At 53.8% G+C, this 15444-nt stretch overlaps 5 protein-coding genes across 5 annotated transcripts; 3 read left to right on the top strand and 2 right to left on the bottom strand.

The window, feature by feature from the left end:
• Positions 1-2540: 2540 nt before the first annotated feature.
• Positions 2541-3129, top strand: G647_09162 (uncharacterized protein; the record flags this gene model as incomplete). The annotated part of the gene is made up of 2 exons (XM_008733467.1): positions 2541-2604; positions 2708-3129. The coding sequence occupies 2 exons, from the start codon at positions 2541-2543 to the stop codon at positions 3127-3129; spliced, it is 486 nt and encodes a 161-aa protein (XP_008731689.1).
• Positions 3130-3677: 548 nt separating this feature from the next.
• G647_09161 (uncharacterized protein) lies at positions 3678-5105 on the top strand (the record flags this gene model as incomplete). The annotated part of the gene is made up of 1 exon (XM_008733466.1): positions 3678-5105. One exon carries the CDS (start codon positions 3678-3680, stop codon positions 5103-5105), a length of 1428 nt encoding a protein of 475 aa, XP_008731688.1.
• A 380-nt stretch (positions 5106-5485) lies between these two features.
• Positions 5486-9637, bottom strand: G647_09160 (uncharacterized protein; the record flags this gene model as incomplete). Its single annotated transcript, XM_008733465.1, has 2 exons — positions 5486-6364; positions 6416-9637. 2 exons carry the CDS (start codon positions 9635-9637, stop codon positions 5486-5488), a joined length of 4101 nt encoding a protein of 1366 aa, XP_008731687.1.
• An 859-nt stretch (positions 9638-10496) lies between these two features.
• Positions 10497-11422, bottom strand: G647_09159 (uncharacterized protein; the record flags this gene model as incomplete). The annotated part of the gene is made up of 2 exons (XM_008733464.1): positions 10497-11208; positions 11259-11422. The coding sequence occupies 2 exons, from the start codon at positions 11420-11422 to the stop codon at positions 10497-10499; spliced, it is 876 nt and encodes a 291-aa protein (XP_008731686.1).
• A 1254-nt stretch (positions 11423-12676) lies between these two features.
• Positions 12677-15316, top strand: G647_09158 (uncharacterized protein; the record flags this gene model as incomplete). Its single annotated transcript, XM_008733463.1, has 2 exons — positions 12677-14625; positions 14677-15316. 2 exons carry the CDS (start codon positions 12677-12679, stop codon positions 15314-15316), a joined length of 2589 nt encoding a protein of 862 aa, XP_008731685.1.
• Positions 15317-15444: the final 128 nt, after the last annotated feature.

The raw sequence follows: 15444 nt of genomic DNA, 5'->3' as shown, positions 1-15444 counted from the left end.
CTCTTGGTGGAGCTGGTTGTTGAAGAAGTGTAGGGTGTAGTCGTGGAGCTGCTGGTCCAATCTCCCCAACTCTTCGTTGGCGAGGTAGTGGAAGAGGTATAAGGCGTCGTAGTCGAGCTTGAAGTCCAGTCTCCCCAGCTCTTGGTCGACGAAGTGCTTGAGGAAGTATACGGAGTCGTCGTGGAACTACTAGTCCAATCACCCCAGCTCTTGGTGGAGCTGGTTGTTGAGGAAGTGTAGGGCGTTGTCGTGGAGCTGCTGGTCCAGTCGCCCCAAGACTTCGTTGGCGAGGTAGTGGAAGAGGTATAAGGAGTCGTGGTTGAGCTTGAAGTCCAGTCAGCCCACTTAGTACTGGAAGATGAAGTTGTATATGTCGAGGTTGTGCTGGGAGTGGTCGATGAAGACCCCCAGTCACCCCAGCTCTGACCAACTGAGGTCGTGCTCACTGCAGGAGGCGACGAAGAAGTGGTGGAGCTAGTAGTGTATGCTGTTGTTGTACTGGGGGTAGTGTACGAAGAAGAGCTTCCCCAGTCGCCCCATGTGTTGGCACTGGCACTCTCTCCCCTCGGCAGCACAGCAGACAGAGCTGGTGCAAGCAATGAAAACAAAACGACCGACTTGGAAGACATGTTTAGCGAATGTAGAACGAATGTCAGTATGTGAAAATATCAAAGCGAGTGACTATGTGCTTGGTGAGATGAACAATAGCAATGTACCGGGCAATGGGAGACGTCCCTCTTATACCATGCCACTCACCTTGCAAGCATACTGAGGTGGGTTGACCATTTCCATCGTCATCTGGAACTTACCATGGCGCAGCATGCTAACGTATCATCGGAGACACACAGCAGGAAAAGCTAATCCGGTTAAACCGTGCATCGCCGGGATGGATCAGATGCCTCCCACTCCACCAGGTGGAGTACGACGTATAGGTTTTTGCTTACCATCGCAAACGGAAGGGGCGAATAGAACTCAGCCAAAGACCCTGAGGCCAGCACCATTTTCGTATACCCAGTAAAGAAATGCGGGCACCGTTGCCTGACTTCGCGGTCCGGTCACTGGGGCGAAGTCCAGCAGTTGGGGATTTGGTCAGAGCGCTGTTCCCCCACGTGGCAAGGCAGCGTTGCAACATCGGTGACTCCGCAGTCCAGTTTGTAAGTCAGACTATCTCATTCTTTTGACTCTGCGGCCAGTAGGTCGTACCGAAAAGGGAGTATCATGGGATTCGCAGGAGCGCAGATGTCTCAGAGAAGGAGGGTGGTGGGTGTTGACGAGCTTCCAGTGAGAATCGTGCTCGATTCTGTAGCGCATGCACGCCCACGTTGCCGAGCATCCGGGTTTGTACTGGGTACGAGTACGAATCAGGGCTCCAGTATTCGACGTCACCGTCAGCGTGGCCCTGCGTGGCCAACATGAGGGAACTTCGGTGTGTGGGTGTGTTCGGTCCTGCTGTTCAGTGGCAGGTGAGGCTGGTCAAAAGTGCATGGTGGGTGAAGGTGGCATTTTTCGGAGAATTTCTTGCGTGCTTACAGCGAGCTCTGAGACACGCCTGTGGCTGGCAGGCACCCGCAGGACTGATCCAATGGGATGATGTCAGGCGTTGGGGATTTCGGCCACAGTGCTGCTAAATTTATCAGCTGTGTGGCGAGCATAGGGCAAGATGTGCAGGCTGGCGGTAAATGGGAGGTTCCGAGTAACCGAAATGTGCGCCTAGCGATAATTAGCAACTTCGATCTTTTAAGTAGACTGAGTCGCTGGCAAATGCAGTACACAGTACAGAGTCGTTCTCGACGCTTACTGCTGAGCAAATTTCTTTGGCGACATTGTCCAAGGAAGCATAAATCCCACGAGGACGGAGTAAAGTCGAGTCCACTCACCCACTGTGCACCTCGTAGTCTGTGCAAGGCACCAAGGACGGCAGGAAGGATAAGCAGCTTACGCAGATCTGCTGGCAAATGGGAGAAGCTTGCTGGAGGTAGCTTATTGAGACATTTCCCTCATGGTCGATGCCTAAGGTACATGTGAGAATCGTGTGATCCTCCACGCCGCAGAGAGTGGAGGATGACACGATAACTGCTGCCAGTTACTCGCTCACGAAATGCTGATCTCTGCCTATGGTCCGCCGTAGTCCCTCATCTTCGGTGAAGCACCTGCGTTAATGTGCGGACTTAGAGATTTGACACATTCAGGCACACTCTACTTTCAGTGCCAAAGGTAGTCTTCATTACGGGGTATCAAGACAGGCGAGTACGCTTCACTTCAGTATTGGAGCAGCAGTAAGATATGCAGGGGTTTAGACATATCTCTTCTGATCGTTAGGACGATGATAGAGCCAGGGGAATGAGCTCAGCACATCCACCAATTCAGTCGTTTTGTAATTACTATCTGACCAAAACTACGGGTTCCAATCCTGCGGCCGAAAGTGCATCATATGGATCTCGTCGAGTCTGAATCGCAAAAACCTTAATTCTCTGGGAGGAGAGATACCAGAGTGGAAAGAGAAGACCGCGATTCTGAGACACAATTGGAGCCTTGCGAAGATGGCATCGAACCCGAACAGAGAGGCTGCTTCGGACGCCGTGCCCACAGCCAAGTTCTTACAAGGTATGCTCCTTCAGTGTTCTCTCATCTCCGCCTCTTGAATATGTCTCGCGCCTGCAGTGCATTGGTGGCTGTCTTGTAATATTGCCTGCTGACGTCTGGGCAGCCCGAATCACAGCTCTTTCAACCACTCTAATCAAACGGCTAGAGAACATCTTTGCGGTTGCTTTGGATGACACGGCGTCTCAGACAGCCGGTGGCAGTGCAACACCCCCTCCGTCGTTGACGGAGACGTCTGCGCAACAATTTCAACTCGACGTCGAATCCACAGCAGTCATCCGTGCAGCCGAGGAAATCATGATGTTGACGAGGACAATGAAGGAGATTTGGCTCTTCGGCGGCTTGGATACTCTGGCGACGGATCACAACGGCAAGGATGTAAACGGGCAAGACGAGGCAGCCCAGAGGAAGATGGAAGAGGATATCCGGATCGTCGAGGAAGGGTTTAGGAAATTCCTCGAGAAGTACGAAACGTCACTTGTTCTTGATGGCGGCGACGAGCGAGACGAGCACCTCCAGTCGACATAACGGTGACTCCAAGAACTTACCAATGTCTTTTGCTGGCCTCTACTTTTCTTGAAAGCAGAATAAATAAATCCATCGGACATTCCTCACCGCGGCCTCATTTTCCGAAGTCTAATTGCCCCGCCATGCCGCTTGATGTAACGCGTCTAGGGGCAAAAGTCGCGTCTAGAGCTTCCGATGCAAATGTTTGGGGTCTAGAACCTCTAGACCGACTGAAAGGCAGTAGACACATCATTGACAGCGCATCTCTTCAGCCGCACTTTTCCCCCGAGAAAAGCGAATCGATACTTTACACCGCAGTATCAACATGTCGCTGTGGTTTCTGGTATCATCCTGGCCGAAATATTGACTCGTGGTGGAAACAGCGTGACGAGTCGGGAGAGGCCGCATCGACAAAGCGCGACCTCGAAAGACCTCGATATCGCACCAATCCAAGTACCTGTCTATTGATGTTCAGTAGACCGTCGACGGCGCCAACACCATTGAACACACAGGGTCTGACTGTCCCGCCATCAACACGCCCAACCAACGACGTGCAGCCAAACAAAGCAATGACCATCTCAACACCCCCGTCAACCACTCTCTCGGCACCACCATCACCAACAGAGCTTCCCACGTCGAATCTTCCACCAGCGGACACGTCAGACGAAGGACTCGAAAGGCTCTCGCCGTCGCAGAAACGCATCATCAAAACCACAACAACGGTTATAACGCCGATATTCATGCGTCCCAAGCCCATCTACATCATTGTCGCCACGTCCCTGAATCCACCCATGGGCATTGGATTCAAGGGCAAGCTGCCCTGGCCGGGGATCAAAGCGGACATGGCTTTTTTCAAACAAGTCACCTCGCACGTCCCTGTGGAGGAAGAGACTCCGAAATCTAGACCGATCAACGCCGTCGTCATGGGGAGGAAGACGTGGGACAGTATCCCGCCCCGGTTTCGACCGTTGGCAGGACGATTGAACGTGATCATCACGCGAGGGAGCCCAAGTGACCTGTCACAGAGGATATTGGCGGAGATCCAGGCCTCGTCAGAGGACTCTGATGCTCCTCCAGCATGGGAAACCCACCATCTCGCCGCCGGGAGCGTGAAGGGCCGGTCACGGTCCCGGACGTCCCAGCAAAGTACCATCACAGTCCTGACGCCACCGTCTTTCCCACCTCGGTCCTCGAAACGGGCCGTTTTCTCGCCGATCATGATCTCTCAGTCTCTCTCGTCGGCCCTGTCGTTGCTGTCCTCGCCCACGCCCATCTCCCTATCATCGGCCACCGCGACGTCCTCCCCACCAGCAGCACCGTCAACGATCTCCATCCACAAGATCTTCTGCATCGGCGGCGCCGAAATCTACCGCCAAGTCCTCGCCCTGTCATCCCATGGATCACACACTCCGACCACGCCCACCGCCGGCGGGCCGGGCAGCGAAACCGGCACAGACACCGAGGGCGAAACCCAAGCACCACCAGCACCAGCACCAGCACCAGCATCCACCGCCTCATTCGACCCGTTCAAGGAATCCGAGCACCTTCACTTCGACGTGCGGATCCTGCAGACGCAGATCCGCAAACTCGCAGCTCCGGCATCGGGGTCTGCCACAGCATCGTCATCGTCACCCCCATCCCAGCCCTCTTCCGAGTATCCACGAAGAAACTCCAAGATCCCAGTCGATTTCGAGTGCGACACCTTCTTCCCGGACCTGCTACCGTCGCCGGGCTCGGGCGTCAAGTCCGCCAAGTGGAGGCCCGTGCTTCGAGGCGAGGGCGTGAAGGAGTGGATCAGCGAGGCCGTCACGCTGCCTCAGCACGCGGGACGCAGGAAGGAAAGCATCCAGGATGAAGTGGTGGGCGAGGCGGACGCGGACGCGGACGAGAGCGAGAGCGAGCGCGAGCGGTCCGACGAGAAGGACGGCAAGGAACTGTGGTTCAGGGACGAGAAGGCCGGCGTGGAGTGTCGGACTATCGGGTGGGAGAGGCGCTGAAAGACGTGTCCGTGATGGATGGATGGATGGGGCTAATTAGGGGCGTGAGAACTTTTGGTAACTAACTATAACGTCGATTTCCATGCGTGAGTCCTCATCCTCACGTAGATCATGGGGGAGGGCAGGGCAGGGCAGGGCTCAGCGGCATCCACAAGCCTGGCAGCCTCGATCGCAAAAAAGTCATTTGTGCTAATATCACGGACAACAATGCTTCGTCTCGTCACCGGAGCTGAAAGATGGCTTCAATTCCTCATCATCTGCCGTTCTGCACCCATTGGCCCATATATCATGCTATACATTTCATTCATCTCAGTAGTGGCTGCCCACACAAAACTCGATTCTGTCCTTGATCCCCCTCCCTCGCTTCCAGGTGCGCAAAATCAATGGCCTGCCGAGCCATCAACGGGTCTGACGCTGCCCAGTTCGCCGTACTGTCCTCTGCCACGCGTGGTATCGTACGCGCTAAGCACCCGCATCGTCTGTCCTCCCGTCGACTCATCCCCAGCGCTAAATGCATATCCCCTCTGTTTCCTCATCCTCTGCACCTGTCGAACCTTCCGAACCGCTTTCTGGAACTGCTCCATCCGAGGCCGATAATCCTGCACGTTGTACTTCTGGATCTCCTGCACGTGGTGGTATTGCTGCGGGAAGTACATTCTCTTGGCGTACTTCCACGCGAAGTCGCGGATGAGGCAGACGGGCGGGAGGACCAGACATAGCGCGTAGAATACCGGATAGCCAAACATGACGGGAATGATCCCATCGAGTTCCGTGCTGAAACCAGAGCCGATGTTGGGTGCCGCATAGCTGTAGGCCGGAATAAACGCCAGCCAGATGATGAAGGACCCGGGTATGGCGAGCACGGTGTACTTTGTCCAGACGTTGGTGATCAGAGCGGCTTTGCCGAGGACGACAAGGAGGATGGCGGTATAGGTCGATGTGCCCCAGACCCAGTGGCCTGCGGCTTTCCCGTCATTCAGGATCCCGTCGTTGAGGAAGAAATAACTGCTAAAGATATACGCGAGAATGGAATGGTAGAACCCATTGGCAACCCAACTCCAGAAGGAATGCATGCGGAAAAATACGCCTTTCTGCGTGAGCTGGTAGAGTTGCGGATACCGGTCGAGTAACCGAGCAGAGATAAACTGATCGAAGACGCCCATGGCAAAGGGCGGGAAGAACGTGAAGAGCACGTTGTAGAAGGATAGGGTCCAGGATTCGTAAATGACTTGCCCCGAGAAGGAGTTTTGGAACGCGTACTACGGGCTTCCTGTCAGTATACAGCGCGAATGATGAGGTCTCTGGCTTACCCAAAACTGTGTCATGAACATGGCAATGTTCTTGTAGAACGAGTACAGAATGACCTTGCTGATGCGCTGGTAACTCCATGCGCCGTGCACCAAAAGCAGTTTTCGCAAATATCGGAACTGTCCGATTGCGACGTCGGCACTTCGAGCGGCTTGCAGGCCTTCGACGCCACTGATACCGACGCCGACATGGGCAGCTTGAATCATTGACACGTCGTTGGCCCCGTCACCGATGGCCAACAAAAGCGCCTTCAGATGCCGCTTAACGAGTTTGACGACCAAAGCTTTCTGCAGTGGCGAGACTCTGCAGCATATCACTGCCTTGCACATGACGGCCAAATCAAGGAATAGTTTCTCCATGTCTTTTTCCAACGCAAACGTCAAGGACTTGCCGTCGATGACAAGTGCGAGGACGTCCTGTTCCCCTGAGGCGGCCTGGCTTCTTACTGCGTCGTATTTCTTCTGGAGGCTGTTCCGGGTGGCGGTGGAGTTCTCCTCGTTGATGATCAGGAGTGTCATGTCTTCACTGATCAGTTTGCAACTCATACCAATGTTGATAGCCGTCTCTTGTCTGTCACCCGTGAGAACCCAGACCTTGATGCCCGCCTGTTGCAGAGTGTGGATCGTGTCAGGCACGCCATCTTGTAACCGGTCTTCGATGGCTGTCGCACCTAGGAGGTAAAGGTCGCGCTCGATGATTTCGGCGGCCTTGTCCAGTTCTTCAGCGCGGTTACCTCCCACCGTTGTGGCGGCCTTATCAAAAATCTGTTTCCAGTCCTGGAATTCTTGCTCCGGTATTTCGCGCATAGAGAGACACAGTGTTCGCAGGCCTTCGGTGGCATAGTCCTCCAACTGCCGCAGGGTAACGTCAACAATCTGGTTATCCTTGGCTAATCGTTCCAGGATCACCGTATCGGCTCCCTTGCAATAGATCCGAATTTTGCCATCCGGGCATCGGAAAATGGTTGACATACGCTTCCTGGTTGAATTAAATTCGCACACTGCCAGCAGCTCGTATTCCACTTCTTGCCCGTCCACTTGAACGATCACAGAGCGCGGCTTTCGCGCTACAAACCGATAGCCGAGCATAGCGGCGCCCTCGACTAGGGCCCCTTCATCGGGAGATGCAGCCTGGTACTTGATTTCCGATTTCTCATCTTTGCGCTCGGGGATGACAGTATGACACACGGCCAGGAGAGAAAGAAACTGGTGAATGACTTCTCTGGTGGGATGCGACTTCAGGTTCTCACGGAGTTGTTTGAAGTCGTGGACTCCATCCAGATCATCTGGGCCAGATGCTTTCACGTCCTCGGGCACCACGTCGGCGTAGCGAATGCCCTGAATCGAGGACTGTCTAAATTCCATCATATTGCAGGTTAAAGTCCCTGTCTTGTCCGAGAAGATGTACTCAATCTGGCCCAGTTCTTCCACAAGCGATGACGTTCGGCATACCGCGGGGGTATCGGTACTGGGATAGTACATGTCGAGATCACTACTGATGAGAAAAGCCTGGAAGTACTTCACGATCTCCACAGTCACAAAAAGTGAAAGGGGGACCAGATTCGAGTACAAAATCCAGTATGTGCAGAGATCCAGAAAGAACTGCGACACGGCGCTGTAGTCGCCGTAATAGAGGTATGTCAGTTTTTGACCGGCTGTCGCTCGGACGATGAGATCGCCAATGGTGCTGACCGCGCTGAGAACCAAGAGAATAGCCACGAGCATGAGAATCTGCTTGTTCAGCATTCGTTCCACGTCGGTACGCTTAATGGGGGTGGCTGTGGCGTTGCGCATCAATTTGGTTTCGTGGCCTGTGAAGACGACGACCCCATGTACCCAGGGGGTGTTGCGTAGGACAGCTCCTCGCAAAAGCAGCTGCTCAGGTGTCAGAGGGAGTTCTTTCTCGCTTCCGCCACCAGCCATGGTCAAAGTCGCTTCGTAGGTATAGAGACTGCTATTCGGCTGCTCTGACCGCACCCGCCCGCTCAGTCTCCCCAGATCTGCAGGATTGACCAAATGGACGGTTTCAGGAATGGCCTGTTTGATTTTGAGGTTTGTTTCGCCATCGAGATTTGCCGTCTCAATGTAGCAAAGACCTTCTGGCTCGGAGCTTGTGAGCAGAACCAGATCGGCAGGAAATGGCTCTTCCGACTCGACTCGTACAATGTCGCCCACAGCAACATTGATCCATTTCGTCTCTGTGAAGCTGGACCCCCTTAGCACCCGTGCTTGGGAATCGTTCAGGGTCTTATCGGCCTTTTTCCGCTTCCAGTCTTCGACGTACTCCTTGATGGCGGAAATCATCAGCACAATCAGCAAGGGCACAATGGTTGTATATCGATTCGTGGGCGAGACGTTGGGGACTTGTTGCAGCACGGCGGTGAACAAGAAGAACAGGTTTGCGTATTTGGAAAATTGTTCAAAGAGAAATTTCGGGAGAAACGTTGCAATGTTGTATTTGGCGGTGGAAACGTGGTTGTCGACCCATTTGTTCGCCGAATTGGCTGGAGGGTTGTTGAGGTGGATGATTCTGGGACCTAGCATTGACGGGTCGACCTTCTTCCTCCCAAACATATCTTTGATGTTGTCGAAGCTGAACTCCTTCTTCTCTCGGCCCGGAGGCGTATCATCGGTTCCTGCAGTGTCGACTCTCGAGTGTCGCGATCCCGCCTCTGTTAATGGAAGATGCATGTCCGAGTAGTTGCTATCGCGGATGCCCACGATACCTTTGGCCCGGTCCACCAATCCAGCCATCGACATGAGACTCGTTCGATCCCGCCTATGATGTCTCCCGACTACTTTGACACCACCACCGGGGATATGGTCGTCCGACGGCCCCCCATTGTCGTAGTATTTAAAACCCGACTCTTCCTCGGTCAAGTCTTCGCCGTCTCCATATCTCGCATAGTTGTGGAGGTCGGAGGTTTGAGAGTAGTTGTGCGAGCCATCGTTCATGTATGGCGCGGAGAACGGTCTACTCGAGGAGCCCGCGGGTTGGGCTTGACCAGGTGCGCCCGGTCTCCCACCACCGACGAAGTCATCGTAGCTGGTTGAGGGTCTGGGTTGGGCTTCGTCCGAGTCGTCAATATTGAATGCATTTAGGAGTTGCGAATCGTCTACGGGAGGGCGCTGCCCTGTACTGTAGGCCGGCTGCGACTGTCCCAGATCTGCTAGTAAGGTGTTGTCGTAGTTGGCAGCTGGGGACGCATTGGGCCTCCCGTCCATCTCTCCAAAGCGCCAGATGCAATGACAAGCAAGTCGCTGGCTTTACGGTGCCATAGAGATCATGAAAGTCTTCGGTCGCAAGTGTCTGTGGTTGCTGGTGACATGTCGTATTGGCACAGTCGTGGGAGGGCGGCGTCAGCGACGTGGTTTGTGCTCGTTAAGATTGACGGTGACAATGCCAACACCAAAAAGGCCAGGTTCGGTTTGGATGCGCGGTCGCAGGCGGAGCAACGACTTGGAGGCGCCCCCAAGGCCCCGTGCGGGCAAGCGTGGTGGCTGCACTGGGCTGCACTGGGCTGCACCGGCTGGTGCCCCGCCGAACTGGGTCTAGGGCCGAGTTTCACTTGGCCAGGCACCCGCCAAATGTTACAGCTGCAACAGCCTCCTGAACCCTAGCCCCATCCCGTTCAAGGGAAGCCGAGGGTCCCTGTCATGCCAGTTTTCTATATAACCTCTTTACGGGTCTGGCGTAGAGCGTCTGCTAGGAACTACATCAATGACGAAGCGCATTGCTGGACCTGATCTCACCCGTCGACTCCTGACTGCTTGTAGCACGAGGAAGCGATCATTCGACGCGTCGACACGCTGGGCCGCTGGGAATGAACCAAGAGTTTAAAAATGGCACCCGAGACTGCACTGCCACTTTTGTCATCTTGAACGAAAGATGGACTACGGAGTACTGTACGGAGTATCTCAATCGACGCTTCCTGGGAGGCAAGGCCCGTCCATACAGCCTCATACTTCTTCCTCATGCCCCAGTGTTCACCACGTCTCGATAAACCGTCGCAACCGCTTGCCTTGGATGGAACCTGATGTGTATGGCTGGCGGGATGTCGCTTCATTTCTTGCTCCGCAGTGGTCATCTTTCATTCTCAGCTCTCAGCTCGGCAATTAATCCACCAACGTCCCGTTTGGTCGAATCCTCCGCTAATTTCTTAGCAACGATCCCATTGATCTCCTTTCCCTTGGCCAAGGCCGTGTTAATGCACTTCAGCAGGACCACTGCATCGATCGGGCTTCCTCCCATCTTCGAGACCTGACATAACTCAAAGTCATTGACAGTGAAGGTCGCTGACGTCTCCCGCACCTGCTCCTCGCTGCGCGTGGCGTCCAGGACTATGGTATCCCCGCCATGGTAGAAGCTGAAGGTTATGCAGACTGGATTGTGCATGATGCTCAACGGTACCGGCACGCGCTCTGCCATGGTGTAAATGGTCACGTTCTCTCCGTCCACCGAGACATCTGGTCGGCGAAAGTGTCGCAACGCTGCTACAATGGCGACGCAGGAACAGTCGATCAGACCGCCATCTGAGTCCAGAACATGGACGTCGGCTCTGATCGACCAGCATTTGGCTCCGGAGATGATGCACAAAGATTCGGTGTCGATGGCTCGCGATCTCCGCACTGCTTTTTCAAGAGTGCGTGAGAGGATCACTTCCTGCTCCGTTTGCCGTCCTACTTCGTAGGCTGCAGAGGCAATGGGACTTAGTTCTGTCGTGATAGTGAAGATGCCGTCGAACTGGCGGTCCTCCAGAGGCTTCGTAACCTCGGCCGAGATTTGAACATGGACCCTTCGCGCGCAGTTAGTGATATTCTGTCCGGGAGGTCAGTTACGGCCTACCTGGTCTTCCCAAGGCGGGTTGTGACTGTTCCATATTCGTCTCCAAACTCTAGCTCGAGGCTTCTAGATTGGTCGAGGCTCCGCCCATCGACACGAACGCCTTGCTGAAGTGCTTCGAGGATGAAATTCCGCTCAATGTTCGAGATGTCGATTTCACGAGGCATCTTCACGAACCACCACTTGCTAACTTATCGACGAATTACGATCGGGCGCGCGGTGACATCGCTTTGGCTCGACATGTCCAAGAGATGGCCAAGAAGGAATGTGTTCAATCTGAGTGAACTGTTCTGAGAGCGGCATGCTTTTCTTGAGGGAACAATATTGAAACTATTGGCTCTCGAGCTACAGCCTCGCCAAGCCCTTGTGGCTATGGCAGAAGAGTTCCGCCGTAATCTCGTTACTGCGGAGCATTGAGCCAGTCCTGTCCGAGTATTTCGCTTCCGTGCGGTCAGTTGTGAACACGGACACAACTTATTGAGGAATTTGAGCTTTGTCTGAAAAGCCGAGATCAGAATTCACCCATTTCCAATTTGCCTGTATCAATGCACGGAGAAGACACGGATTGGAGTCACGTGATACCAGCTCACCTTCACATGCCACGGCCTGAGCATCCGCTGACGAACGACCCGCACGCTCCGAGTTGTTTCAAATTTTCCACTTCTTGCGAGATAAGCAGGTCTCATTTTCAGGTACGTACCTATCACGCTGATGCTGTCCTACGCCACACGGGAAAAGTCACCTCAGACTTGCTCTTAGCTGCCGGATTTCGGTGTTGCGTCAGCCTTGTCAAGCTTTGCCATGGAGCCTCCGCCAAACGCATGTTTGTTGGGTCGCGATCGAGTCTCCTTCTCATGCCATCTTTCAGCTGCCCGATTGGCGTCTACTGTGACCGGATTCCACTTTTCTCGCCATGTAACTCAAGCTATCGGTCTCCTTTACTCGGTGTGTATTGGGAAGGCGAAATGGGACTGATGTGACAAAATTGCGCCGCCTCCACCACGTGCACAACATACACAACTCGTTATCAAGAACGTGGGCCTATGGTTTGGAAACGGTCATGCAAATCCAGCAGCTTCTCGCGCCTGTTTTGCTGGGATTTGCTCCCCGTTCAGTATATTCCAGCATGGCTTTCGACTTCTTACTCCGGCGGTCTCTTAATTTTCAACCTTCAATTCGCGTTGGCCGAGTTGTTGGAATAAATTGTTCTCTGTCTGCTTTGTTACATTGAGAGCTCGCTGCCCAAAGCGTGGCAAAGTGCCGACTTTACCACCTTTGCCCTTTGTTGCAAGAATCTTCCTTTGTGGCCATCAGCTCCGCATATTGCTCTCGGTGCCACCGCTCGACCTTGTCCCTCCCTTGTTAACGCCCTCGAGCGCTGGAATCTCGACTATAACCCCTTTCCTCGGTAATTGGAGGGCATGGCTGAGATTGACAACCACTTCACACCCAATTCCGGCAGCACCAGCGACTCCTCAACCCCGATCTCGGGCATACAGCAGAACCAGCGAGTCCTTACAAAAGAACAAAAACAACGCAGTAAGGTCAAATTCTCAAACGTAGCCGATGAGGAGGAACACGATGGGTCACGAGAGACCTTCGTCGAGACGGGCAGGCGAGCAGATATCCCGGAAATCCGATTGTCTGAATCGGAAGATGTTGCGAACCTCAGTCTCACAGCTTCGAGTTGGGCCGGAATAACAGGTGCCGCAGCTGCTGAAGCCCAAGACCGAGCAAGTCGGCTGCACAACAGACTGAGTGACGCCCTTCTCCATCAAAAGCAACATGCCGGATCCAAGACACCCCACAGCATGACGCCTCAGACGCTCATCTCACCTAACTCATCTCCTCCCACAAAGCCCATTAGTGACTGGCCTGTCAAACTAGACGAGATCCCGCTGGAATCGCTTGGGAAAGACAAACGCCCCTACAAAATCCTAGAAGATTCCACTGATGACGACGATAGCGACGCAGATGATCCCAAAACCTTGAAGCCCGGCAGAGAGAACTACCATGAAGCAAAACAACTTCTCCGGACCATCACTGGCCGCGATCAGAGTACATGGCATCGTCCACCTAGGTCAGGGACGGAGACACCGGCCGTGGATAAGCAGCTCCATGACCTCGATTATGTTCCACCTCCAGTCGATTACCGTCCTAGTCCCATTGCTCTAATACACAAGCTTACGGCCCTGAAGCATAGCGGCTATACTGGGCCGACCTACCGTGACGATCCTGGCTCGCCTCCATCCAGCAAGCATTCTCCGAAAGGCTATCATTCTAGAGACCATTCCCGAAACGGCTCCGAGATCCATGACTATTCAATAACCTCGTCGGGAAGGGTAACTCCCAAGCGACCAAAATGGTATGACAAGGGCGAATTTGAGCCTCAGTCCAGCGGATCACTGGGTACCTTGCTCGCAACGACGGTCGCTTCCGCCTCAACAGCCACGCCTGAAGCAAGCAACTATGTCCCGCGGCCTGCGTATCACCGAGCAAAGTCTTCTCAAAGCATGATTGCCACTGCGGTAGATATGATCAAACACCCCACCAATTATTTCCATCACAAACCATCAAGTTCTATACTGGCGGACGAAGAGCGAGTTGTTCTAGACGTGGCTGAGATCATCGCCTGTCGAAAGTACCTGAAGAAACTGGCACGAAGCTTGATGGCAGTCGGAGCGCCATCACACCGGTTGGAGCAATATATGACTACTTCGGCACGTGCTCTCAACATCGACGCAGAGTTTCTCTATCTGCCGGGCTCCATGCTCGTGTCCATCAACGACAGGCTTACCATGAGTACCGAAGTCACGCTTGTCAGGGAATCCGGGGGCGTTGACCTGGGCAAGTTCAAAGACGTCTTCGATGTGTACAAGCTGGTTATCCATGGCAAGTACACTGCTGAAGAAGGAACCCGTGATCTCGGTGAGATCATGCAGAAGCGCGGGAGGCATTCGCTAGCACTGCGAATCTTTGCATACGGCATCGCGGCTATCTCAGTTGGGCCTTTTGCGTTCTCAGCGCGGCCAGTGGACTTTGCCCCAAACTTCATCCTAGGAGCCACAGTCGGTTTTCTGCAGCTCGTTGTTGTCACCAAATCGGAACAATTTTCGCATGTGTTCGAAGTGCTTGCCGCCGTCCTCATCGCCTTCGTCTCTCGAGGGCTGGGCTCTATCTATAACAATGGCTCTCCCATATTTTGTTTTTCGGCAATTGCGCAGAGCAGCATAGCACTCATCCTGCCTGGCTACATGGTGCTTTGCGCGGCGTTGGAGCTACAGAGCAAAAGTCTCGTTTCAGGATCTGTGCGGATGGTATATGCCATCATCTATTCTCTGTTCCTCGGTTTTGGTATCTTAGTTGGTAAGTTCTCCTACTCCAGGCGATAGCGGCTGTGCTAACAGGTATCTGTAGGGAGTGTGGTAATGGGTCTCATCTACCCGCAAGCCCAAAGTGACGTGACGTGCCCCATCCCAGCTTGGTGGAACGATTCCAACCATGGACCGAGGCTTATATATGCCCGATTTATATGGGTGCCGGTGTTCGCGATATGCCTGGCGATCATCAACCAGGCCAAATGGAAACAGATCCCGGTCATGACGCTGATCGCCTTTGTCGGATATCAATCGAATTTCTGGGTTTCTACGAAGCTCGCAAACAATATACAGGTCGCCAACGGAATCGGTGCTTTTGCAGTTGGGACGCTGGCAAACCTCTATTCCCGCTTCTTCCACGGGTTGGCGGCAGCCGCTATGTTGCCAGCGATATTTGTGCAGGTGCCAAGTGGATTGGCAGCCAGCGGCAGTCTCGTGGCGGGCATCACGAGCGCCGATCAAATCACCGGAAATGTGACAGGTGTCAGTGTCATCAACAATGGCACGGCTGGGTTTTTGGATGCCCAAAACTCCACAACGAGCGCAGATGTCTACGGTGGGACGATATTCAATGTGGGCTATGGCATGGTGCAGGTGGCGATTGGAATCAGTGTTGGACTGTATTTGAGCGCTTTGGTTGTTTACCCGTTCGGCAAGAGGAGGAGCGGCTTGTTCAGTCTTTGAGCGTCTGTAGCATGGTGTTCCCGGCCTTTAATTGCCTGTGATGGATAGCTTTTCCTGCTTGGAAATGAAAGTTAATCTCATTGCAACTTGGCAAGGCTGAGAGTCAGCCTTGCCAAGCTTTCATTGCA

The sequence above is a fragment of the Cladophialophora carrionii genome, assembly GCF_000365165.1.
Source record: "Cladophialophora carrionii CBS 160.54 unplaced genomic scaffold supercont1.9, whole genome shotgun sequence".
NCBI lineage: Eukaryota > Fungi > Ascomycota > Eurotiomycetes > Chaetothyriales > Herpotrichiellaceae > Cladophialophora > Cladophialophora carrionii.
The sequence above is the reverse complement of the archived record's forward strand: the minus strand, read 5'-3'. Positions and strand labels throughout refer to the sequence as shown.